Here is a 27,960-nt window from a genome sequence, read left to right as displayed (position 1 = left end):
CCGTGCCCCCTGCAGTGGAAGCACAAAGTCTTAACCACTGGTCTGCCAGGGAAGTCCCCAAAAGTACTTTTCTTCACGTGAAAGAAAGCTGGATATTACCTTGTCAAGTTAGGCCCCGTAGGCTTTCCTGGTGGGGCTGCATTCTTCTGGGGGCAGTAGAAATTCTCGTACACGATGGGTGCTAGGGAATCATCAAGACATAAAACATTAAGAGGCTGATGACTTCCATTCTCAATGACCTGTGACAAGAAAGACTAATAGAACTGCTTAATTAACCCCCCACCCCACAGATCCATTCACCTGGTGGAGCCTGTCCAGTTTTGCGTTGATTCACAAAGTACTCAATGTCCTTCTCAATGCTACACATTTCTAAACTCTTACGGACTTCTTCATACATCTAACAAAAAGAAGATAAATCAAGGTAGAGGTATATGTCCATAAAAATGGTGACACGGCTTATTAAAGTAGGAGGTTTAATGAATGGCTGTTTTCCAAATTTTGCTTTGAAAAGAAAAAAGAAGACATTCCCAAGTCCTGGACTCATATAAAGGGATTTCTCTGATGCATATCTGCATTTAAATTTTTTTTGAAGATGACAAAAAATATAGATTTTTTTTTTGTAGCAGCACAGAAACCTTGGCGGAAAGATTTTTTTTTTTTTTTAACTACTGATGGGACAAAGAAAATAGATACCAAGTCCCATGACCAATTCTACACATAAATGCAAAGACAATTGGAGAAAAGTTCTTCCAGTCAATCCTACTTGTTTTCTGGGTGTTTAATTATTCTTCTAAAGCGAATGTCCCATCTAAGCGAAGGTGGCTATTTCTTAGGAAAGAAGGTTGTGATAATTTGATTCATGTCCCTCTGAGACCTGGGAACCCATGACAATTGCTGTGTACAAGTTAAACCTGGATCGCTAATGGCCCTGGAACACTGCTGAAGTAAATCCTGAGCCCTGGAGTGACCGTTAGCCTGGGCATGGCTCAGTCTGCTAGTCCTTGGTGCCGTCCTGGAGTGACCCCGTTTCAGACTGGAGCAGTCTCTGGGACTCACATTCATTTTGTGACATCTCTGTTTTCCATAAATTAAACTGCATTTGGGTCTCCCTTCTCTGCTCTCCTGCTCTAACCCTGAATTTCTTAGAGAGAAAGTCATGGTGGTAAAGTGAAACAAGAGTCAGGCACGTTAGGTGTTTATCTGGGTCCATACTCACCATGTGGCCTTGGGCCAGTCACTGTACCTACCTGGGCCTCAAATGAGGGGGGTGAACTAATAAATGTTTATGGTTCCTTCCACTCTACTGAATCTAATATGCAAAGCATCCTCCGTGGATGCCTCTGACTTACGTTATCGCTTGTGACACATTGTTGTGACAGCTGATTCATGTGTAACCACAGTGCATTCCGAAAGAAGTTTATTCGTTCACATTCTTGAGTCTCAAACACCTATAGAAACAAAACTACATGTACATATGCAGAGAAAGGGGCCATCTGTCTAGACTGGCTATGACTTAAGAAACAATTTCAACCTTGAATTACCTGTAAGCTTATTGTCTCATTTAGTGTACTCCCACCCACCACCAAGGAAGCTCATAAACTCTTACTCAGGCAAAGAATGCAAATGGATTCTAATAACATATTAACACAAATAGGACTGGATATAGTTCTGAAGGTAAGAGGTGATGATGAACCTAAACATCAATGTTCTAACCTGAATTCCAGCTCACATTTCCAACTGCCTAATGGGCATCTGTACCTGGGCAGCCTGCCAGAGCCTCCAATTCAAAGAGTTGCCCTCCTTCTCACCCCCTCCCAGAATGAGTGAATTCAACTGGCAAGACGGTCACAATTGTTGAAGCTAGTTGATGAGTACATGGGGGCCCTTGCACTTGTCTTTCATCCTTGTGTATGTTTGAAATTTCCTTAATAAAAAAGTTGTTTAAAAAGTCACTTCCTGAACAATAGTTTTTGGATATAAGCAAATACAACTTATGGAAAATCAAACTATTCTATAAAGTGGATGCTATACTATTGAACAGTGGATGTTATATATTAAAGTATTTTTTAAATGTTGACTACAAAACTATTACATTTTAAAGCTTCTTATAATGTAAAACTTTATACATATACAAGAGTAGAGAGAATAGCATAATGAATCCCCATGTGCCCATCACCAGCTGAAACATTTATCCACTCACAACTGACTGTTTTACCTATTTCCCTACCAACTCACCTACTCCCTGGAGTATTTTGAAGGAAATACACTATTTCATCTATAAATATTTTATTATTCATACACAGTATATAAGTACTGTATATGAATATTACATTATTTTTATTATAGAATATTTCACGTAGACAGAATCATAGAGAGTGATATTAGGAAGACCCATATACCAACCATCCAGCTTTGTCAAAACTTTTGGCCATATTTGCTTCAGATTCTGTTAAAGCCTCTGTGTGCCTTCTTCAATCTCTACCATGTTCCTCCTCCCCCAGAGATAACCATTATCCCAAATTTTATCATTCCTATGCAGATTTTGACAATATGTATGCATCCATAAGATGTATATGATATTGCTTTGCATGTTTTAAAACCATATAAAAATGCCCTTATTTCAGGCTTTTCCATTAGATTGTGGAATTAAGGAAGTAAAGCAGAAAAGAGTCTTTTAGGAGGGACCCACAGTTTCTTTCTAATTTGCCCTCAAGTAATTCTACAGAAGTAGAGGTAGGAAGGCCCGCCCTTCGGGTTCCAGGTACCTCGCAGGCCTTGATGTGTTCGCTCTGCCACTCTTCACGGACCTTATCCAGAGTGTTGATGTGCAGCATGTACGCCTTGTCTGCAATGGAGGGGAGGGGCCTGGGTCTGGAAACTGGATGGGAGGGGGCTCGCAGACCCAGCCCTCAGGCCCCTCCGGGAGCTCACAGGGCTCCCGGGAGCTCTGAACTCTGGAAGGCCATAATTACATCTCACCCTCAATCATATCTTTGTGAAAAATAAGCAAAGGTGGGCATCACATTCTTTTTAAAGAAAAACCAAGCAATTAGCCAGAAATGCTCCAAGGAAAGAGAAGTGAAAGCTGACAAGGAACCTCAGCCAGGGTTTCCTTCCACCTCTTACCATTTTCAGGAAAATTAAACAAACAATGAGGGGTGCAGAAAAGTGAACTACCAAGTTACTTCAGTTTTGGATTTAGAAACTTAAGCGACCACGGTTGTGAGAGGCTTGTCTCCAGCAAGAAACTCTGGGAATTAGAAGCCTTTGCAAACACTTGGTTTGGATTTTAGACTTCAGTGCTGACAAGGCCTCACAACTTGGCTGTTTCTTTCACAGCAGAGAAGAGTTATCAGGGCTGAAAAGCGGTTTTAAGATAGATGTTCCCAATAAATCAGAGTGAGCACCTGGTCACAAAGCAGCTGCCACTTGACCCCCCCTCTCCCCCAACCCCCACCGTTCAGTCACCTGTCAGGCAGCAAGACCTAAGGCAGCAATGGCCAGAAACTGCTGTCTCATTTGCTTCCTCCCACTCTCCCGGGTTCTGATATACTCTCCCTTCCCCCCTCTCTTCCCTCCCTCTGTTTCTCCCTCCTTCCCTTCTCATACCTTGTTAATCCTACTGTATATGTATATACTCACTATTGTATGGTATATAAAACTACCTTTCTCAGACAGATTTAGGATAACATAAGCCCCACCACAATCCTCCCCCCAGACCCCTCACCTGAGTCTTCTACTGCAGTCTTTGAAGTTGCCAGTTTCACAAAAAGCTGTGAGGACAAAACAAAAACAAACACAAAAACAAACAAACAGACAAAAAAGAGGTCAGGAATGCTGGGCTAGGCTTCTAAAGGCAAAACAGATTTTAAAGCAATAACTGAGAAGAGACAAGTTCTAGTTCAAGTCTAACCTATATTTCTCTCATGAGTTAATCATTCAACTTGCCCTCTAATCTTAACGCCATTGGAAAATAGCCATCAAGCATCTTGCCCTACATCTTCCTAAAAACATATCCCTCCCTACCTTCTGATTGCTGACCATCTTATATCCAGATTTTATAAAATTAAATTTATAAAACACCCAAGCAGGAGGCAGCCTAGCTATAAAGAATACATGAGCTGAGTTTTGAAAAAAGATGAAAACCTCAGAACCCCCTCCCCTGTGGCTATGCTTCTCTAGCTCTTCCCCAACCCCCAAAATAGGACAAGGGTTTTTCTGGCTAGGGGGACTCTAATGGCCTGAAGGAGGGTACTGCCGGGAGGTTAGAGTGCCAGTCCATTTTTTATTAAGACTATTAATTGGCTTTAGCTTGATATATGTAAATCTCGGATTTTTCAGGCTGTCTGCTCTCCCGGGTACCTTTTCTTGTTGCTTCGGGTTTACCACGTTGGCACTCCGGTGGACAGCCTGCTCTGCTTCATCTTTGTCTCGGCATTTCTGCTCGTAGTTCTTCTTTGCCTTTGTAGTTATGAGCCAAAAGAGGATCAAAACAGATAAGCAGACTGTGACCCTGAGGAGCAGCCACCCTAGCCCCCCACGCCCAGGAAAGAAGAGGGCACACTGATTAGGGCTCTGATCACCACTAGACCGGGGGCACTCAGAGGAAACGCTCTTTCTTATCTATCTTTGGAAGGTCTCTCCAGCCCTTTTCCAAATCATGTATGTAGTGGCAACCTGATCAAGGAAGTAACAACTCCTATTTGGCAAAAACAAAGTACATGAGCTTTAAAAATTTACTGAAACAAAAGATGGAATTTGAAGTAGGCAAAATCAAACACTTATGTAACTATAGGACATGAATATGTAATATTCGTAACCCTCAGAACTTAGATGCAATCACTTGGTCCTGGTAACTATAACTATGTTTCAATATTCTAACGTGCCTCCTCATAGCATGTGGACAGTGGGGAGGGCATCAATCCCATCATTTCTGTAGCTCAAGGATAGTCATGTTCCTTCTTGATTTATAGAATTCTGTTTTAGCTAGTTTAAAAGTAGGCCGTGGTCTCTGCTGTGCTACCATTACTATCAGCAGTATGAAAACAGTTCACAAACTACAGTTAGTGAATCAAATAATTTTCTGTTTCAACTCTTGAAGCAAAGACTTAACTTGTTCAAACAAAGCAAACCTGTGAATCAGTTGGCTAATAAATAAAAATGATACTCCCCCCAAAAAATGCTTGCCTAAGAATCAAGACACCTTTGCAGAGATGGTTTGTGCTCATCAAATATCTCACGTGCTTTCCTACATTTCTCAGCATCCCCTGCAGTTCAGTTGGGGTTAACCTTTCAGTAAACAACCTTATAATTCTCTGTGCTACACACACACAGAAACAAAGGTTCATAACTTTTCTTAATTACAGCACATAAGATATTCATGCAACAATTCTTTCCTTATGCAACAATATCTTATAGACATTTCTCTGTATCAAGCATGAAGCCTGTAGCTGAACACTTTTTAAAAAAATTTTTATTGGCGTATAGTTGATTTACAATGTTGTGTTAGTTTCTGCTGTACAGCAAAGTGAATCAGTTATACATATACATATATATCCACTCTTTTTTAGATTCTTTTCCCATATAGGTCATTACAGAGTATTGAGTAGAGTTCCCCATGCCATACAGTAAGTCCTTATTAGTTACCTATTTTATATATAGTAGTGTGTGTATGTCAATCCCAATCTTCCAATTTATCCCTCCCCTCCTCTCCCTGCTGGTAATCATAAGCTTGTTTTCAATATCTGTTAAGTCTGTTTCTGTTTTGTATATAAGTTCATTTGTGCCCTTTTTTTAGATTCCATATATAAGCAATATCATATATTTGTCTTTCTGTGTCTGACTTACTTCACTCAGTATGACAATCTCTAGGTCCATCCATGTTGCTGCAAATGGCATTATTTAGTTCTTTTTTATGGCTGAGTAATATTCCATTGTATATATGTACCACATCTTTTTTTTTTTTTAAACATCTTTATTGAAGTATAATTGCTTTACAATGGTGTGTTAGCTTATGCTTTATAACAAAGTGAATCAGTTATACATATACATATGTTCCCATATCTCTTCCCTCTTGCATCTCCCTCCCTCCCACCCTCCCTATCCCACCCCTCTAGGTGGTCACAAAGCACCGAGCTGATCTCCCTGTGCTATGCGGCTGCTTCCCACTAGCTATCTATTTAACATTTGGTAGTGTATATATGTCCATGACACTCTCTCACCCTGTCACATCTCACCCCTCCCCCTCCCCATATCCTCAAGTCCATTCTCTAGTAGGTCTGTGTCTTTATTCCCATCTTGCCACTAGGTTCTTCATGACCTTTTTTTTTTTTTTTCCCCTTAGATTCTATATATATGTGTTAGCATACTGTATTTCTTTTTCTCTTTCTGACTTACTTCACTCTGTATGACAGACTCTAACTCCATCCACCTCATTACAAATACCTCCATTTCATTTCTTTTTATGGCTGAGTAATATTCCATTGTATATATGTGCCACATCTTCTTTATCCATTCATCCGATGATGGACACCTAGGTTGCTTCCATGTCCTGGCTATTGCAAACAGAGCTGCAATGAATATTTTGGTACATGACTCTTTCTGAATTATGGTTTTCTCAGGGTATATGCCCAGTAGTGGGATTGCTGGGTCGTATGGTAGTTCTATTTTTAGTTTTTTAAGGAACCTCCATACTGTTCTCCATAGTGGCTGTATCAATTTACATTCCCACCAACAGTGCAAGAGTGTTCCCTTTTCTCCACACCCTCTCCAGCATTTATTGTTTCTACATTTTTTGATGATGGCCATTCTGACCGGTGTGAGATGATACCTCATTGTAGTTTTGATTTGCATTTCTCTAATGATTAATGATGTTGAGCATTCTTTCATGTGTCTGTTGGCAATCTGTATATCTTCTTTGGAGAAATGTCTATTTAGGTCTTCTGCCCATTTTTGGATTGCGTTGTTCGTTTTTTTGTTATTGAGCTGCATGAGCTGCTTATAAATCTTGGAGATTAATCCTTTGTCAGTTGCTTCATTTGCAAATATTTTCTCCCATTCTGAGGGTCGTCTTTTGGTCTTGTTTATGGTTTCCTTTGCTGTGCAAAAGCTTTTCAGTTTCATTAGGTCCCATTTGTTTATTTTTGTTTTTATTTCCGTTACTCTAGGAGGTGGGTCAAAAAGGATCTTGCTGTGATTTATGTCATAGAGTGTTCTGCCTATGTTTTCCTCTAAGAGTTTGTTTGATAGTGTCTGGCCTTACACTTAGGTCTTTAATCCATTTTGAGTTTATTTTTGTGTATGGTGTCAGGGAGTGTTCTAATTTCATACTTTTACATGTACCTGTCCAATTTTCCCAGCACCACTTATTGAAGAGGCTGTCTTTTCTCCACTGTATATGCTTGCCTCCTTTATCAAAGATAAGGTGACCATATGTGCGTGGGCTTATCTCTGGGCTTTCTATCCTGTTCCATTGATCTATATTTCTGTTTTTGTGCCAGTACCAAACTGTCTTGATGACTGTAGCTTTGTAATATAGTCTGAAGTCAGGGAGCCTGATTCCTCCAGCTCCATTTTTCGTTCTCAAGATTGCTTTGGCTATTCGGGGTCTTTTGTGTTTCCATACAAATTGTGAAATTTTTTGTTCTAGTTCTGTGAAAAATGCCAGTGGTAGTTTGATAGGGATTGCATTGAATCTGTAGATTGCTTTGGGTAGCAGAGTCATTTTCACAATGTTGATTCTTCCAATCCCAGAACATGGTATATCTCTCCATCTATTTGTATCATCTTTAATTTCTTTCATCAGTGTCCTATAATTTTCTGCATACAGGTCTTTTGTCTCCTTAGGTAGGTTTATTCCTAGATATTTTATTCTTTTTGTTGCAATGGTAAACGGGAGTGTTTTCTTAATTTCACTTTCAGATTTTTCATCATTAGTATACAGGAATGCAAGAGATTTCTGTGCATTAATTTTGTATCCTGCTACTTTACCAAATTCATTGATTAGCTCTAGTAGTTTTCTGGTAGCATCTTTTGGATTCTCTATGTATAGTATCATGTCATCTGCAAACAGTGACAGCTTTACTTCTTCTTTTCCGATTTGGATTCCTTTTATTTCTTTTTCTTCTCTGATTGCTGTGGCTAACACTTCCAAAACTATGTTGAATAATACTGGTGAGAGTGGGCAACCTTGTCTTGTTCCTGATCTTAGTGGAAATGGTTTCAGTTTTTCACCATTGAGGACAATATTGGCTGTGGGTTTGTCATATATGGCCTTTATTATGTTGAGGAAAGTTCCCTCTATGCCTACTTTTTGCAGGGCTTTTATCATAAATGGGTGCTGAATTTTGTCGAAAGCTTTCTCTGCATCTATTGAGATGATCATATGGTTTTTCTCCTTCAATTTGTTAATATGATGTATCACGTTGATTGATTTGCGTATTTTGAAGAATCCTTGCATTCCTGGAATAAACCCCACTTGATCATGGTATATAATCCTTTTAATGTGCTGTTGGAGTCTGTTTGCTAGTATTTTGTTGAGGATTTTTGCATCTATGTTCATCAGTGATATTGGCCTGTAGTTTTCTTTCTTTGTGACATCTTTGCCTGGTTTTGGTATCAGGGTGATGGTGGCCTCATAGAATGAGTTGGGGAGTGTTCCTCCCTCTGCAATATTTTGGAAGAGTTTGAGAAGGATAGGTGTTAGCTCTTCTCTAAATGTTTGATAGAATTCGCCTGTGAAGCCATCTGGTCCTGGGCTTTTGTGTGTTGGAAGATTTTTAATCACAGTTTCAATTTCAGTGCTTGTGATTGGTCTGTTCATATTTTCTATTTCTTCCTGGTTCAGTCTTGGCAGGTTGTGCATTTCTAAGAATCTGTCCATTTCTTCCAGGTTGTCCATTTTATTGGCATAGAGTTGCTTGTAGTAATCTCTCATGATCATTTGTATTTCTGCAGGGTCAGTGGTTACTTCTCCTTTTTCATTTCTAATTCTATTAATTTGAGTCTTCTCCCTTTTTCTCTTGATGAGTCTGGCTAATGGTTTATCAATTTTGTTTATCTTCTCAAAGAACCAGCTTTTAGTTTCATTGATTTTTGCTATTGTTTCCTTCATTTCTTTTTCATTTATTTCTGATCTGATCTTTATGATTTCTTTCCTTCTGCTAGCTTTGGGGTTTTTTTGTTCTTCTTTCTCTAATTGCTTTAGGTGCAAGGTTAGGTTGTTTATTCGAGATGTTTCCTGTTTCTTTTTTTTTTTTTTTTTTTAAAAACATCTTTATTGAAGTATAATTGCTTTACAATGGTGTGCTAGCTTCTGCTTTACAACAAAGTGAATCAGTTACACATATACATATGTTGCCATATCTCTTCCCTCTTGCATCTCCCTCCCTCCCACCCTCCCTATCCCACCCCTCTAGGTGGTCACAAAGCACCGAGCTGATCTCCCTGTGCTATGCGGCTGCTTCCCACTAGTTATCTATTTTACATTTGGTAGTGTATATATGTCCATGACACTCTCTCACCCTGTCACATCTCACCCCTCCCCCTCCCCATATCCTCAAGTCCATTCTCTAGTAGGTCTGTGTCTTTATTCCCATCTTGCCACTAGGTTCTTCATGACCTCTTTTTTTTTTTCCCCTTAGATTCCATATATATGTGTTAGCATACTGTATTTCTTTTTCTCTTTCTGACTTACTTCACTCTGTATGACAGACTCTAACTCCATCCACCTCATTACAAACACCTCCATTTCATTTCTTTTTATGGCTGAGTAATATTCCATTGTATATATGTGCCACATCTTCTTTATCCATTCATCCGATGATGGACACCTAGGTTGCTTCCATGTCCTGGCTATTGTAAACAGAGCTGCAATGAATATTTTGGTACATGACTCTTTCTGAATTATGGTTTTCTCAGGGTATATGCCCAGTAGTGGGATTGCTGGGTCATATGGTAGTTCTATTTTTAGTTTTTTAAGGAACCTCCATACTGTTCTCCATAGTGGCTGTATCAATTTACATTCCCACCAACAGTGCAAGAGGGTTCCCTTTTCTCCACACCCTTTCCAGCATTTATTGTTTCTAGATTTTTTGATGATGGCCATTCTGACCGGTGTGAGATGATACCTCATTGTAGTTTTGATTTGCATTTCTCTAATGATTAATGATGTTGAGCATTCTTTCATGTGTCTGTTGGCAATCTGTATCTCTTCTTTGGAGAAATGTCTATTTAGGTCTTCTGCCCATTTTTGGATTGGGTTGTTTGTTTTTTTGTTATTGAGCTGCATGAGCTGCTTGTAAATCTTGGAGATTAATCCTTTGTCCGTTGCTTCATTTGCAAATATTTTCTCCCATTCTGAGGGTTGTCTTTTGGTCTTGTTTATGGTTTCCTTTGCTGTGCAAAAGCTTTTAAGTTTCATTAGGTCCCATTTGTTTATTTGTGTTTTTATTTCCATTTCTCTAGGACCTGGGTCAAAAAGGATCTTGCTGTGACTTATGTCATACAGTGTTCTGCCTATGTTTTCCTCTAAGAGTTTGATAGTGTCTGGCCTTACACTTAGGTCTTTAATCCATTTTGAGTTTATTTTTGTGTATGGTGTTAGGGAGTGTTCTAATTTCATACTTTTACATGTACCTGTCCAATTTTCCCAGCACCACTTATTGAAGAGGCTGTCTTTTCTCCACTGTATATGCTTGCCTCCTTTATCAAAGATAAGGTGACCATATGTGCGTGGGCTTATCTCTGGGCTTTCTATCCTGTTCCATTGATCTATATTTCTGTTTTTGTGCCAGTACCAAACTGTCTTGATTACTGTAGCTTTGTAATATAGTCTGAAGTCAGGGAGCCTGATTCCTCCAGCTCCATTTTTCGTTCTCAAGATTGCTTTGGCTATTTGGGGTCTTTTGTGTTTCCATACAAATTGTGAAATTTTTTGTTCTAGTTCTGTGAAAAATGCCAGTGGTAGTTTGATAGGGATTGCATTGAATCCGTAGATTGCTTTGGGTAGCAGAGTCATTTTCACAATGTTGATTCTTCCAATCCAAGAACATGGTATATCTCTCCATCTATTTGTATCATCTTTAATTTCTTTCATCAGTGTCCTATAATTTTCTGCATACAGGTCTTTTGTCTCCTTAGGTAGGTTTATTCCTAGGTATTTTATTCTTTTTGTTGCAATGGTAAACGGGAGTGTTTTCTTAATTTCACTTTCAGATTTTTCATCATTAGTATACAGGAATGCAAGAGATTTCTGTGCATTAATTTTGTATCCTGCTACTTTACCAAATTCATTGATTAGCTCTAGTAGTTTTCTGGTAGCATCTTTTGGATTCTCTATGTATAGTATCATGTCATCTGCAAACAGTGACAGCTTTACTTCTTCTTTTCCGATTTGGATTCCTTTTATTTCTTTTTCGTCTCTGATTGCTGTGGCTAACACTTCCAAAACTATGTTGAATAATAGTGGTGAGAGTGGGCAACCTTGTCTTGTTCCTGATCTTAGTGGAAATGGTTTCAGTTTTTCACCATTGAGGACAATGTTGGCTGTGGGTTTGTCATATACGGCCTTTATTATGTTGAGGAAAGTTCCCTCTATGCCTACTTTCTGCAGGGCTTTTATCATAAATGGGTGTTGAATTTTGTCGAAAGCTTTCTCTGCATCTATTGAGATGATCATATGGTTTTTCTCCTTCAATTTGTTAATATGATGTATCACGTTGATTGATTTGCGTATATTGAAGAATCCTTGCATTCCTGGAATAAACCCCACTTGATCATGGTGTATGATCCTTTTAATGTGCTGTTGGATTCTGTTTGCTAGTATTTTGTTGAGGATTTTTGCATCTATGTTCATCAGTGATATTGGCCTGTAGTTTTCTTTCTTTGTGACATCTTTGCCTGGTTTTGGTATCAGGGTGATGGTGGCCTCGTAGAATGAGTTGGGGAGTGTTCCTCCCTCTGCAATATTTTGGAAGAGTTTGAGAAGGATAGGTGTTAGCTCTTCTCTAAATGTTTGATAGAATTCGCCTGTGAAGCCATCTGGTCCTGGGCTTTTGTGTGTTGGAAGATTTTTAATCACAGTTTCAATTTCAGTGCTTGTGATTGGTCTGTTCATATTTTCTATTTCTTCCTGGTTCAGTCTCGGCAGGTTGTGCATTTCTAAGAATCTGTCCATTTCTTCCAGGTTGTCCATTTTATTAGCATAGAGTTGCTTGTAGTAATCTCTTATGATCGTTTGTATTTCTGCAGTGTCAGTGGTTACTTCTCCTTTTTCATTTCTAATTCTATTAATTTGAGTCTTCTCCTTTTTTCTCTTGATGAGTCTGGCTAATGGTTTATCAATTTTGTTTATCTTCTCAAAGAACCAGCTTTTAGTTTCATTGATTTTTGCTATTGTTTCCTTCATTTCTTTTTCATTTATTTCTGATCTGATCTTTATGATTTCTTTCCTTCTGCTAGCTTTGGGGTTTTTTTGTTCTTCTTTCTCTAATTGCTTTAGGTGCAAGGTTAGGTTGTTTATTCGAGATGTTTCCTGTTTCTTGATGTAGGCTTGTATTGCTATAAACTTCCCTCTTAGAACTGCTTTTGCTGCATTCCATAGGTTTTGGATCGTCGTGTCTCCATTGTCATTTGTTTCTAGGTATTTTTTGATTTCCCCTTTGATTTCTTCAGTGATCACTTCGTTATTAAGTAGTGTATTGTGTAGCCTCCATGTGTTTGTATTTTTTACAGATCTTTTCCTGTAATTGATATCTAGTCTCATAGCGTTGTGGTCGGAAAAGATACTTGATACGATTTCAATTTTCTTAAATTTACCAAGGCTTGATTTGTGACCCAAGATATGATCTATCCTGGAGAATGTTCCATGAGCACTTGAGAAAAATGTGTATTCTGTTGTTTTTGGGTGGAATGTCCTATAAATATCAATTAAGTCCATCTTGTTTAATGTATCATTTAAAGCTTGTGTTTCCTTATTTATTTTCATTTTGGATGATCTGTCCATTGGTGAAAGTGGGGTGTTAAAGTCCCCTACTATGATTGTGTTACTGTCGAGTTCCCCTTTTATGGCTGTTAGTATTTGCCTTATGTATTGAGGTGCTCCTATGTTGGGTGCATAAATATTTACAATTGTTATACCTTCCTCTTGGATCGAACCCTTGATCATTATATAGTGTCCTTCTTTGTCTCTTGTAATAGTCTTTATTTTAAAGTCTATTTTGTCTGATATGAGAATTGCTACTCCAGCTTTCTTTTGATTTCCATTTGCATGGAATATCTTTTTCCATCCCCTCACTTTCAGTCTGTATGTGTCCCTAGGTCTGAAGTGGGTCTCTTGTAGACAGCATATATATGGGTCTTGTTTTTGTATCCATTCAGCCAGTCTGTGTCTTTTGGTGGGAGCATTTAATCCATTTACATTTAAGGTAATTATCGATATGTATGTTCCTATTCCCATTTTCTTAAATGTTTTGGGTTTGTTATTGTAGGTGTTTTCCTTCTCTTGTGTTTCTTGCCTAGAGAAGTTCCTTTAGCATTTGTTGTAAAGTTGGTTTGGTGGTGCTGAACTCTCTCAGCTTTTGCTTGTCTGTAAAGGTTTTAATTTCTCCATCAAATCTGAATGAGATCCTTGCTGGGTAGAGTAATCTTGGTTGTAGGTTTTTCTCCTTCATCACTTTAAGTATATCCTGCCACTCCCTTCTGGCTTGCAGAGTTTCTGCTGAAAGATCAGCTGTTAACCTTATGGGGATGCCCTTGTGTGTTATTTGTTGTTTTTCCCTTGCTGCTTTTAATATGTTTTCTTTATATTTAATTTTTGACAGTTTGATTAATATGTGTCTTGGTGTGTTTCTCCTTGGATTTATCCTGTATGGGACTCTCTGTGCTTCCAGGACTTGATTAACTATTTCCTTTCCCATATTAGGGAAGTTTTCAACTATAATCTCTTCAAATATTTTCTCAGTCCCTTTCTTTTTCTCTTCTTCTTCTGGGACCCCTATAATTCGAATGTTGGTGCGTTTAATGTTGTCCCAGAGGTCTCTGAGACTTTCCTCGGTTCTTTCCATTCTTTTTTCTTTATTCTGCTCTGCAGTAGTTATTTCCACCATTTTATCTTCCAGGTCACTTATCCGTTCTTCTGCCTCAGTTATTCTGCTATTGATCCCATCTAGAGTATTTTTAATTTCATTTATTGTGCTTTTCATCGTTGCTTGGTTCCTCTTTAGTTCTTCTACGTCCTTGTTAAATGTTTCTTGCATTTTGTCTATTCTATTTCCAAGATTTTGGATCATCTTTACTATCATTATTCTGAATTCTTTTTCAGGTAGACTACCTATTTCCTCTTCATTTGTTAGGTCTGGTGTGTTTTGACCCTGCTCCTTCATCTGCTGTGTGTTTTTCTGTCTTCTCATTTTGCTTATCTTACTGTGTTTGGGGTCTCCTTTTCACAGGCTGCAGGTTCGTAGTTCCCGTTGTTTTTGGTATCTGTCCCCAGTGGCTAAGGTTGGTTCAGTGGGTTGTGTAGGTTTCCTGGTGGAGGGAACTAGTGCCTGTGTTCTGGTGGATGAGGCTGGATCTTGTCTTTCTGGTGGGCTCGTCCACGTCTGGTGGTGTGTTTTGGGGTGTCTGTGGCCTTATTATGATTTTAGGCAGCCTCTCTGTTAATGGATGGGGCTGTGTTCCTGTCTTGCTAGTTGTTTGGCATAGGGTGTCCAGCACTGTAGCTTGCTGGTCGTTGAGTGAAGCTGGGTCTTGATGTTGAGATGGAGATCTCTGAGAGATTTTCGCCGTTTGGTATTACGTGGAGCTGGGAGGTCTCTTGTGGACCAGTGTCCTGAAGTTGGCTCTCCCCCCTCAGAGGCACAGCCCTGATGCCTGGCTGGAGCACCAAGAGCCTTTCATCCACACGGCTCAGAATAAAAGGGAGAAAAAATGGAAAGAAAGAAAGAAAGAGGATAAAATAAAATAAAATAAAGCAATTATAATAAAAAATAAGAAAAAAAAATTATTAAGAATAAATTTATTAAGAAAAAATTTTTTTTTAATTTTTAAAAATAGATTTATTAATTTTTTATAATAAAAAATAAGAAAAAAATTAAGAAAAAATTTATTAAGAAAAAATTTTTTAATTTTTTAAAATAAAAAATATGAAAAAACTTATTAAAAAAATTTTTTTAATTTTTTAAAAATAGAAAATAAGGAAAAAATTATTAAGAAAACATTTATTAGGGAAAAAAAATTTTTTTTAAGTAAAAAACAAAACAAAACAAAAAAAAACGGACAGACCTAACCCTAGGACTAATGGTGAGAGCAAAGCTATACAGACAAAATCTCACCCAGAAGCATACACATACACACTCACAAAAAAAGGAAAAGGGGAAAAGTTAATATATCCTGCTCCCAAAGTCCACCTCCTAAATTTGGGATGATTCGTTGTCTATTCAGGTATTCAACAGATGCAGGCACATCAAGTTGTTTGTGGAGCTTTAATCCGCTGCTTCTGAGGCTGCTGGGAGAGATTTCCCTTTCTCTTCTTTGTTCGTACAGCTCCCGGGGTTCAGCTTTGGATTTGGACCCGCCTCTGCATGTAGGTCGCCTGAGGGCGTCTGTTCCCCGCCCAGACAGAACGGGGTTAAAGGAGCAGCTGATTCGGGGTCTCTGGCTCAGTCAGGCTGCGGGGAGGGAGCGGTACGGAGGAGGCGGGGCGAGCCTGCGGCGGCAGAAGCCGGCGTGACGTTGCAGCAGCCTGAGGTGTGCCGTGCGCTCTCCCGGGGAAGTTGTCCCCGGATTACGGGAGCCTGGCCATGGCGGACTGCACTGGCTCCCGGGAGGGGCAGTGTGGAGAGTGACCTGTGTTCGCACACAGGCTTTTTGGTGGCGGCAGCAGCAGCCTTAGCATCTCATGCCCGTCTCTGGGGTCCACGCTGATAACCGCGGCTCGCGCCCGTCTCTGGGGTCCGCGCTGATAGCCGCGGCTCGCGCCCGTCTCTGGAGTTCGTTTAAGCGGCGCTCTGAATTCCCTCTCCTTGCACGCCGCGAAACAAAGAGGCAAGAAAAAGTCTCTTGCCTCTTCGGCAGCTGCAGACTTTTTCTCGGGCTCCCTCCCGGCTAGCTGTGGTGCGCTAGCCCCTTCAGGCTGTGCTCACGCAGCCAACCCCAGTCCTCTCCCTGGGATCCGACTGAAGCCCGAGCCTCAGCTCCCAGCCCCCGCCCGCCCCGGCGGGTTAGCAGACAAGCCTCTCGGGCCGGTGAGTGCTGCTCGGCGCCGAGCCTCTGTGCGGGAATCTCTCCGTTTTTCCCTCTGTGCCCCTGTTGCTGTGGGATCCGCGCTGATAGCCGCGGCTCGCGCCCGTCTCTGGAGCTCGTTTAGGCGGCGCTCTGAATCCCCTCTCCTTGTGCGCCGCGAAACAAAGAGGCAAGAAAAAGTCTCTTGCCTCTTCGGCAGCTGCAGTCTTTTTCCCGGACTCCCTCCCGGCTAGCACCGAAGCCCGAGCCTCAGCTCCCAGCCCCCGCCCGCCCCGGCAGCTGAGCAGACAAGCCTCTCGGGCTGGTGAGTGCTGGTCGGCACCGCTCCTCTGTGCGGGAATCTCTCCGCTTTGCCCTCCGCACCACTGTGGCTGCGCTCTCCTCCGTGGCTCCGAAGCTTCCCCCCTCTGCCACCCGCAGTCTCTGCCCACGAAGGGGCTTCCTAGTGTGTGGAAACCTTTCCTCCTTCACAGCTCCCTCCCACTGGTGCAGGTCCCATCCCTATTCTTTTGTCTCTGTTGTTTCTTTTTTCTTTTGCCCTACCCAGGTACGTGGGGAGTTTCTTGCCTTTTGGGAGGTCTGACGTCTTCTGCCAGCGTTCAGTGGGTGTTCTGTAGGAGCAGTTCCACGTGTAGATGTATTTCTCATGTATCTGTGGGAAGGAAGGTGATCTCCGCGTCTTACTCTTCCGCCATCTTGCCCCTCCCTCTGTACCACATCTTTTTTATCCATTCCTCTATTGATGGACATTTAGGTTGTTTCCATGTCCTGGCTATTGTAAATAGTGCTACAATGAGCATTGGGGTGCATGTATCTTTTCAAATTATGGTTTTCTCCAGATACATGCCCAGGAGTGGGATTGTTGGATGATATGGTAGTTCTATTTTTAGTTTTGTAAGGAACCTCCATACTGTTCTCCATATTACAATTTACATTCCCACCAACAGTGTAGGAGGATTCCTTTTTTTTTTTTTTTGGAGGATTCCTTTTTTTCTCCACATCTTCTCCAGCATTTATTGTTTGTAGATTTTTTGATGATGGCCATTCTGACTGGTGTGAAGTGATACCTCATTGTAGTTTTGATTTGCATTTCTCTAATAATTAGTGATGTTGAGCATCTTTTCATGTGCTTTTTGCCCACCTGTATGTCTTCTTAGGAGAAATGTCTATTTAGATCTTCTGCCCATTTTGTGACTGGGTTGTTTGTTTTTCTGTTATTGAGCTGTATGAGCTGTTTGAATATTTTGGAGATTAATCCCTTGTCAGTCACTTCATTTGCAAGTATTTTCTCCCATTCTATGGGTTATCTTTTCTTTTTGTTTCTGGTTTCCTTTGCTGTGCTGTAGCTGAACACTTTTAATGGTTGTAAATACACACACATACATATATATATGCCATAATTTTCTTAACCAACTCTCTACTGGTGGACATTTACCTTATCTCCCATTTTGTATAACATAAAAATACTCTGATTTTTATTTTGGGTAGTGTGAATTTACAGGTCAGATTCCTAGAAGTGTAATTGTTTTCACTAATTCATATTCCTATAAACACGTATGTGAGGGTATATGGCCTCATGCTCTTACCAACACCAAAATAAGACAATGTTTTTAACCTTTTCTAATACTAGAGTTGAGAATGTTGGCATATGCCTTGTTTTATTTGTATTTATTTCATTACTAAGGTGATATGTCATTTCTACTTCATGTCTTTTACCTACATTTTTTTTTGGAGCATTCTTCATTTTAATTGATTTTTAAGAGTTCAGTCTATACTAGGAACACTAACTGGTTGTAAATTATATAAGTTACTAATATTTTTCCCCATTTGAGATCATGTATAAGATGATATTTTTTTCTTTTGCTCTAAAGAAGTCTTAAATTCTTTTTATACTTTTTTTTTTTGACTGCACTGGGTCTTAGTTGCTGCACACAGGATTTTTTAGTTGCAGCTTGTGAACTCTTAGTTGTGGCCTGAGAACTCTTAGTTGTGGCATGTGGGATCTAGTTCCCTGACCAGAGAAAAAACCCGGGCCCCCCTGCACTGGGAGTGCTCAGTCTTAGCCACTGGACCACCAGGGAAGTCCCAAAAAGTCTTAAATTTTAATGTCAGTTATCGATCTTTCTCTTTCTTGCATTATTTTTTTAATATGACATATTAAGCACTTTTTCTCTGTTGCTACATAGTCCTCATAATCATATTTTTAAAGGTTACACAATTTAATCTTTCTCCATTTTTGTCACTAAATCATTTACCTTATAGTTTTCATTATAGGTAGTGAACACGGTAGTGCATTTTGTTTTTCTTATTTTGGATGATTTCCTAAAGATAGAGTCTTAGATTCTTAGCGTAAGATTGATGGGGTATGATTACATTTATGGCTCTAAAAGCATATCGTAAAATATCTTTTTAAAAGGTTATATGGTCTCCAGAGAAGATGGAGCAGATGTACTCTTCCCTATTCCTCCACACAAGTATAACTAAAACCCCTGGACATTCTACATAAAACAAACATAAGATTCGGAAAGGTGGAGAGAAGAAGGCAGATTAGCTAATGTCCTTGATCTCAGAGAGAAACCTAGAAGTGAGTGCCCTGGGTTTTCTTTGGGCCTTATATCACAGAATGAATGCCAAAGCAGCAGACAACCAAGAAATGCCAATGGGCATAAACAAAAAAGAAAGTCTCAATGAAAACCTCCCCTCTCTAGCCAAAAGACCAGAAAAGGGGCAGCACAGCAGGACAGAAGCCTCCACGTTCTACAGCAGCCAAACACCACATAAGGAAACCATGCCCCCCTCCCGCCCACCACACATCCAGCAAAGGCCAAGTGGGGAGTCTAGACTTCCACCCTCACCAGGCTATAATGCGGTTCCCAACTCCCCTGCTGAGGTGGTATCAGAGAAGGACCAATAGGGGACTGGGATCTTCATTCCCACCAGGAGGTAACAAAGCCCCACAAGCCCCACACACAGAGCCAGTGAAGACTCTGTGGGGAGCCTGGACTTCCACCACCCCCACCTGGCAGTAATGAGGTACACCCCCTCCCTGCTGCAGTGGTGTCAGAGGAAGTCTAATGGGGATTCAGAATTTTAATCAACCCCCAGTAGTAACAAGGCCACACTGACCCTATGGTGTCAGTGGAGGCCAAGGTGGGGAACCTGGCCTGGAACCCCTCATAGCAGTAATGTGGTGGCACTTCACCTCAGTTGCTTGAGTGGTGTCAGAGGAAGCCAGCTAAAATAGAAGGTTTAAATAAGATCCAGAGTCTTGCAACAGAATACCTAAAATGTCCAAAATCAATTGAATATCACTTATCATACCAAGAACCAGGAGGATCTCAAACTGCATGAAAAAAGACCATCAATAGACGTCAACACCAAGATGACAGAGATGTTACAATTATCTGACAAAGATTTTAAGGCAGCCATCATAAAAATATTCAATAAACATTTGCAAACACACTTGAAACATGAGAAAATAGATAGTCTTAGCAAAGAAAAAGAAAATCTCAGCAAAGAAACAGAAGATATAAACAAGAACCAAATGGAAATTTTAGAACTGAAAAATATACTAAATGAAAGGATGGACGTATGAATGGAAGAGACAGAAGAAAGAATTGGTGAACTGGAAGATAGTACAATAGAATTTACCTGATCTGAAAAACTGAGAGCAAATAGGCTGAAAAAAAAATGAACAGGACCTCATGAACCTTTGGAACCATAACAAAAGATCTAACATTCATGTCCTTGGAATCCTAGGAGAGAAAGGTGGGCTGAAAAAGTACTTGAAGAAATAATGACTGATGAAAAGAATGAAATAATGCAATTTGCAGCAACATGGATGGACCCAGAGATTGTCATACTGAGTGAAGTAAGTCAGACAGAGAAAGAGAAATATCATATGATATCCCTTACATGCGGAATCTAAAAAGAAATGATACAAATGAACTTATTTACAAAACAGAAACAGACTCACAGACTTAGAGAATGAACTTATGGTTACCAGGGGGGAAGGATAGTTAGGGAGTTTGGGATCGACATTAACACACTGCTATATTTAAAATGGATAACCAGGACTTCCCTGGTGGTCCAGGGGGTAAGACTCCTCGCTCCCAATGCAGGGGGCCTGGGTTCAATCCCCGGTTGGGGAACTAGATCCCACATGCATGCTGCAACTAAGAGTCCACATGCCACAACTAAAGATCCTGCATGCTGCAATGAAGATTCCACGTGCTGCAACTAAGACCTGGCACAGCCTAAATAAATAAATAAATAAATATTTTTTAAAAAATAAAATGGATAACCAACAAGGACCTACTATATAGCACAGGGAACTCTGCTCAATGTTATGTGGCAGCCTGGATGGGAGGGGAGCTTGGGGAAGAATGGATACATGTATATGTATGGCTGAGTCCCTTTGCTGTGCACCTGAAACTATCCCAACATTGTTAATCGGCTATACTCCAATATAAAATAAAAAGTTTAAAAAAAAGAAAGAAAGAATAGCTGAAAACTTTCCAAATTTGGCAAAAGATATAAACCTACAGATTCCCGAAGCTGATCAAACCCCAAACAAGATAAAGCCAAAGAAATCCATGACAAGACACGGAGGTGAACTTCTGAGAACTAAAAAAAGAAAATATCATATCTTAAAGCAGAAATGACACCTTATCCATAAGAGAAAATCAGTTTGAATTACAGCAGCTTTCTTATCAGAAACTATGGAGGCCACTAGGAAGTGGCACAACATTTTTCAAGTACTGAAAGAAAAGAACTGTCAACACACAATCCTATACCCAGTGAAGATATCCTTTAAGAATGAAGAGGAAATCACTAAAGGAAAACTAAGAGTAGTTATCACTAGCAGACCTACCCTGAAGAATGGCTAAAGAAGTTCTCCAAGCAAAAGAAAATTATAAAAGAAGAAACCTTGGAACAGCAGAAGAAAAAACACACACCAAGCAAAAAATGAGTAAATACAATAGTCTTCCTTTCTCTTCTGAGTTTTCTAAATTACTTTTGACAGTTGAAGCAAAAATTTTAACACTGTTATGGCTCTAAATGTAGGTAGAGGAAATAGGAAAATTATATTTCAATAAGGCTTTCTCTTTAATTGTGAGAGAGCTTTCCCTACATTGCTCAAAACATAAAAGTTCTGGGAGTAATCATATATCAACCAACACCATTTCTGCATTACACTGACATCATTCCCTATTTATCAATCGCTTTTCAGGTGCTCTGCATCAAAGAAAAAAAAAAGCAGAACAGACTGCATACGCCATCAACATTGGTGACATTTTCTTTTTTGACCAAGTTACCAGATATGATGTCATAGTCATAGAATATCATGATGATACTTCTGTACAAAGATGGAGTCACAGATGTTCCAGTAACAAAGTTTCATTGTTAAGAGATTCATGAAAAGCTAGTGTGAGGTCCCCAGCAACTTCTCTTAGTTCTATCTTGTTAAGCATTTTTAAAATAAATTACTTAAAGTAAAGGAGGCTTTTACTATTTGCAGATATCTAAAAACTCAATAAAAATAGGTAAGAAATCAAGATTCAAAACAGTCTTAACAGGGAAGAAGCTCAAACCCAACAAGATAAAAGACATCATAAAGTATACATGCCCTGGTCTGAAATATTTAAGTTGACTTGCTATACCTTCCCAGGTTGCCAGAAAGATAACATCATTGTATTTCTTCTGTCTGATTTCATCCTCAACCTTTCCAAGGCCTTAAATAGAAAGTCAAACCACCAAAAGCTGTTTTCTCTAAAACAGTGCACTAATGTTATTTTCAGGAATATGTTGATACATAGCACAGGATATCAGAAAATGTCACCATTACAAAAAAAAAAGGCAACATAGTGAGACTCACATCCATGGTTTTCTTGAATTGTAAGCTCTTTTGTTTATGGGCAGCATCCATTATAAGCTCCGTCTGTGGAGAGAGAACAGGCACTATTAATAATCAAAACCAATTGTTAACACCAGCTTATCTTGAGGGCCGAGTGTTCAACGTGGCTTATCTCAGTTAGTCCTCACACAACCCAGAGGGTAGATGTGCTATTTATTATTACTCCTATTTCACAAATAAGGAGACTGCAGCACAGAAAAGCTGAACAATTTGCCCACCTTTGAACCTGGGTGGCCACCAGCCACTATTGAGAATCATTGATCATCTTAGAGTATTCTCATCAGTAAATCTGGAATCAAGGAACTTAGGTTTCAAAAAGGGATTTTAAAACTTTGTTAAAGGACCATTTATATTTTAAAAGGGGTCTTTATTCTGTAAGCCTATGTCAGCACAGTTAAAGACTGAGAAACATTCACTTCTGTGGCATCTGTCAGTGGCACGTCCTTCACCAGCAAGGAGCCCAAGCAGGATGAAGGGAAGAAATGCTTGTGGGACAGCTAAAAGAAGCTGTTCCCCTACTCTTTACCCCATCTAATCCAGGAAAGGTAAGCTACTCTTCAAGTTCACTTGGGAGCAACTTCTTTGCTGTGGCTGTGATGTTAATACTTTTATTAGTCAAAATAATGGAGCTAATAATAACAATGTAGCTCTCAGACATAATAGTAGCTCCCATTTATTAAGCACTATTATGTGCTAAGCAACTTTCATGCATCACAACAACTGTGAGTACTCATCCCCGTTTTCTTGACAGTAAACTGAGATGGATTAACTCACCCAAGGTCGTACTCTCAACAAGTAGCAGAGTTGGGATTTGGGCACAGCCAGACTCCTGTGCCCTTGTTCCTAATCATTATCCAAAACTATCATTATCCTTATGATAGCTCTTTAAAACCAAATGGGTATATAAAAGGCCAAGAAACGCAATAATTCAAAATGAGCTATGGCATTGCTCTTGTACAAAATTACATAATGCAAAATAATGTTGAAAAATGAGATTAAAATATTTCTCTTTCTTCTGGAAAACTAAGTTTTTGTCTGTTACCATAGCACACAAACATGGATGGATTTTCAAGATATCTGGATGGAAGGTTTGGGATGGTCTCACTTCAAATATGAACTTTGTGGAACACACGAAACTCCCTTGGGGGAGCCCCAAGGGACCCTCAGGAAACAGAACAGCTATCTTCCAGCCCAGCTGAAATTGAGGGACCAGGAGGTAGCTAATGGTCCCAAGGAGGCTCCAAGGACATGGAGAACAGACAGGGCTCCAACGTGACCCGACAGGGAAAGACTCATGGGCAGCTCCCTGCCGTCAAAGACAGGGAGCTGTGTGGCTCACGTGAGCATCTATGTGCCTCCGCCAGGAGGGGCAGGGTTTATTCATAATAGTAAACCCTGATTTTCCCAGGCTCCACAGAAAAGATCAATTAGCAATGTCGGTCCATCCGTGGTCCTTTCTAGTCCGAATATACACACTGCCATTCTTCCAGTTCAGGAGCCGCTATTAATTTATAGTTTATGGCCCAAGCCAGGCCTCCTTATCTCCAAGTTCTACGTAACACCTGCTTCAAGCACCTCTCGCATGTCTACAAAGTTCTACTTCATACCATTCTTCTCTCTGCCTTCAAAGATTCCTGGCACTTGTATGTCGGCAGGATCTTAGAGAGCAGCAGTCCAGCTCTCATCTGACAGGTATGATCCCCGGGGCCCATGAGGTGATATTGCTCAAGGCCACTCAGTGACACCCAGTCCAGCTCTGTCTACTATACCACCTTGATTTAAGTCTCCTCATGTCCATACTCACTTGTAGGGTGGCCTATTCATAGTGACCCCAGAAAGTCACGAGTTCTCTTTCAGGACTCCTTTTTTTTTTTTTTTTTTGACCGCACCATGCAGCACGTGGGATCTTAGTTTCCCAACCAGGGATCGAACCCGTGTCCCCCGCAGTGGAAGTGCAGAGTCTTAACCACTGGACTGCCAGGGAAGTCCCCTCTTTCAGGACTCCTTGGGGAAGTTTTTCTTCTAGGACTCATTCTTTCTGCGTAGACCAACTCCAGTAGAAATTTGATTATGTTTTGTTATCAATAACACAAAATAGTGCAAAAACACAATCCTCTATGCTATCAAGTGGGGAGAAGCAAGAGGGAGGGGAAAAGGAAGAAGAGATTTATAAATGACCCAAGTGACCCTGCAGTAAATTACTGACAGAGCTGCTAAGTGGTCTGTTTGTCTGTCTACATACATTCGGACTGTACTCTGAAAACTGGAAGTGACAACCTGCGTGACCAAAGAGGTTCCCTTTGGAGACTGCTCTCGACATAGGCAGAACATTCTGCTGTGATCGTCCCTATCTTAATATGGGCACCAAAGGAGAGAATGACTGACCACATGCTGCCTTTGTCAGGCATGACGTTCTGGGCTGGGAAGGAACTCCAGCACCTAAAATGTCAAGCCTCCTGAGAGTGGCTCCGAAGATCCCTCCTTGCCTGCCAACCTCCAGGGGTAAGAGACTCCTCTCACTCTGCCCTCACCCACACTGCCTTTCACTCTGCTGGCTTTAGCTTCAAGGTCGCTGCCTCCAGAAGGCCTCCCCAGACCTATAAATTAGGTTAAGTGTCCCCGCTGCATGTTCAGCTGGCACCTTCTCTTCCCTACCTTTTAAGGCTCATCACACTTTGTCATGATTACTGTCACGTCAGTCTCTCTAGCCACGCTCTATGCTGTGGGGGAGAGATGGTCGTGGCCACATTGGTTACCACCCTCAGAAAACAGTAGTTCTGTAAGTGAGTTCACCAAAACTTCTACCAGCCATTCCGTCTGCACCTTCCCCATCCCAGTTTGCTAAAAGAAACTAACTGATGGATTTCCTGGAAATGGCTTAATTTCCAAGAAGTGAGAGACCAGCGCATGCAGGGTTTGACCAGTGAAAACGAGAAGTTAACACTAACACATTTTCTCCAAAAGTTTGCTTTTTTTAAAAAAAAGGTATCAATACAGAAGTGGAACAACCCAGAGTTCATTGTGACACAAGTAATTACAAATTTATTAATGAACTTCGGACTCTGCAAAGAAAGCTCAGAAGGTGTTTTCCTGCTCTTGAGAGCACACAATATAGGGAATTTGGATGACAGTGGTGGAATGAGCCCAGGCGCCTCTATTGCTTAAGAGAATTCAGAACAGTTCTTCTAGCTGCGAGAACTTGGTCTTTGTAACCTGCTAGGAGGGGAAGTTTCAGAAGCCTTGCAAAATTAACAAAACTCTCCCTGAAATAACTAAGGCAACCGAGGGCACTTAAGAATGTGAGGAAATGACCCTCTTCTCCTCTTAGGGGAAATCACGTGTGCACAGACTCTGGTTGTCTAAGGCATTTTGCTTCTGAAAAATTGTAAATCCTTTGGAGAGGCAGGCAGGGCTGGCAATGTCAGCCAAAAAGAGTTTGACCGTCCAATAGATGGGTGTAATATACATAATATTTCTGCTCTGAAAAGTACTTTAGGTCAGATGCACCCCCTCAAACCTCATACATGAAGCTTGAGTTTGTGTGAAAACACCTGACATGGTGTTCCTTAATTGTTGGTTTCTACCCTTCCTTCCTATAAGAGGCACAGCAGTAAAAATGACAATATATGTAAGGCAGTCAGGCTCTTAAGATACTGCCACCCACTCTGAATGCCAAGTGGCCATCAAGGAAGCTGGAATTAGACTCTGATTTAGAACCACAGGCAAAGTTGCTGAGATTGAGGTAGGGGTAGAGCCAGCTGTTTACTGAATACACACTGCAGACTTCCAGACAGTAAAGGGCCAAGATGAAGAAAGATGTCCAAAAAGTCCATGCAGAGCTGTCTGGAGAGACCTGGGTGGGAATGTTCGGATGCCAAATAGGGAAGAGCTTATCCCCCACGTGAAGTTCATTCCAACCCTGGAGACCAGATGTTAAAAAAAGTTCTGGGGACTTCCCTGGCAGTCCAGAGGTTAAGACTCCGTGCTTCTGGTGTGGCCAACAAATTTAATTAATTAATTAATTAAATGTAAAAGTTCTGGAAGGGCTCTATCTGGCTGCCAGGCCAACCTGAATGTACAAGTCTTTTAGGAACAAAACAGAAGGAAGTCAGAACAGTGGTCTAGTCTAAGGAACACTTTAATATAAATCTGGACTTCTTTTCTTGATGCCTATAACTTCCCAAATATTTACCAGTTTTATTAAATCTTGTTCACTCCCATCTCCTTCCATATAATTGGCCAGAATAAATCCTATCAATGAAAAAGAGCCTGTAAACATCTGCTTTGAGGCCAAAAAGACTTGCATTTCCCAGGGCCTCAGCTTCCCTATTTGTAAAATAGGGCGGTTGGACGACATTATGGTCTCCAGGGAGAACATGTGTCCCCTCCACTTCTTATCCTCCCCTTACTGCCTTGTCCAGGAGGAGGAGTGTGGTCTGAGAACCTACCACCTTGGTAGCACATGCTAGACCCTTATGAAGATAGAGTGGTTCCCCTTTCCAGTCACAGTTTTAACAGTGGCAGCAGATATAAAAAGAAGAGGAAAGCAGGCTGGATCTCCGACTCTTACAGCAATTAAAAAAGAACTGCCCTAACGTGCAAATGGGCACAGAGGCATCACCATCTAGACTGAGTGCCCGTATGGTTCCCAGTAAATAATCTCATAGGTTAAAAGAAGAGTGTGGGTGCTTGAGGGTAGGAAATGGGTCAAGGAGTTTAATGAACAAACAAGCCTGGAATTTTCTGCTGGAAGAATGGCAACATCTTAACACATACATAAACCCAACCTTTTTTCGCTGTAACTTTTGCTTTTCCCTGAATTCTTCCATCTTCCTGGCCTCTTCTCTTAGAGTCTGTGCAAGCTGAATGTGACTTTGTGCCACATTGTCTACTTCTGCAAAAAGAATTTAAAAAAATAAACAAGATCTACACATGTCTGAATTCAAACCAAAGAAACTATACAGAAAGTTAAAATACAGATAAAATGCTAGGGCAAGTGGTAAAGTTAACCTGTTTCACTTGGTCACCAACATTTATTGAGCCCCTCCATGTGCCCAGCATTACCCTGGCCACCAAGACCAAGCTGGCAAACCTTTAGCTTAGCTTCCTACCACTAACTGCTACTAACCTAGTGTATGCCCAGGGCCAGGGAGAAGCTCATGGAGCTCGCATGCTAGTACACATTACTAAACCCACTACAATTTCAAATTCGATCCTATTTCTCATTACATGACTCTAAGGTTCTTTCCATCTCTAACATCTCATGAGCCCGTAAGAAATTTATCTCTGGATAGAAAGATTATTGGTGTTTTTCCCTTTATTTTCTTTGTAATAAGCATGGCTTACTTTTTTAATAGAAAAACCGAAATGCTTATCTTTCTTGTTCTAAGAAAACAAATTGAAGATGGCATTAAAGCTAGAAAGACTGACAGATCTGACCTAAGAAAAAATTTTAAACTTGTGTGTGTGTCAAATAACCTTGAACAAGGTTAGAAGGTACATGACAAACTGGAAAAAATATTTGCAATTTATGTAACAAAGAGCATTCACAAATCAAAATAAATATATATATTCTAGTATTTTTAAAATGGTTAAAGAACATGAAATTTTTAAAAAGATTGGCCAAATAGCCAGTAAACATTTGAAAATGTATTCAGCCTTAAAACTACTGAAAAAACACAAAGCTTTAAAACCCTGAAAACTATCACTTTTTACCTTTCAGTTTGGCAAAATTTTTAAAGTGTAAAAATTCTTGGTATTGGCAAGCATGGGGAAAAACAGCACTGTTGGTGGGGAAAAAA

General features: G+C 40.3%; 1 protein-coding gene across 1 annotated transcript in view; it reads right to left on the bottom strand.

Moving 5' to 3' along the window:
- The window catches only part of PSTPIP2 (proline-serine-threonine phosphatase interacting protein 2), a 98,891-nt gene that overhangs the window by 4,840 nt on the left and 66,091 nt on the right, over nt 1-27,960 (bottom strand). The window contains exons 5-12 of the mRNA XM_061169700.1: nt 26,947-27,053; nt 22,121-22,183; nt 4,363-4,461; nt 3,728-3,773; nt 2,766-2,845; nt 1,350-1,448; nt 301-397; nt 100-181 (exon numbers count right to left, since the gene is read on the bottom strand). Of these exons, the coding sequence (XP_061025683.1) occupies nt 100-181; nt 301-397; nt 1,350-1,448; nt 2,766-2,845; nt 3,728-3,773; nt 4,363-4,461; nt 22,121-22,183; nt 26,947-27,053 (673 nt within the window). The remainder of the gene's footprint in view (nt 1-99; nt 182-300; nt 398-1,349; nt 1,449-2,765; nt 2,846-3,727; nt 3,774-4,362; nt 4,462-22,120; nt 22,184-26,946; nt 27,054-27,960) is intronic.

This window comes from Eubalaena glacialis, chromosome 15, assembly GCF_028564815.1.
Source record: "Eubalaena glacialis isolate mEubGla1 chromosome 15, mEubGla1.1.hap2.+ XY, whole genome shotgun sequence".
Lineage (NCBI taxonomy): Eukaryota > Metazoa > Chordata > Mammalia > Artiodactyla > Balaenidae > Eubalaena > Eubalaena glacialis.
The sequence above is the reverse complement of the archived record's forward strand: the minus strand, read 5'-3'. Positions and strand labels throughout refer to the sequence as shown.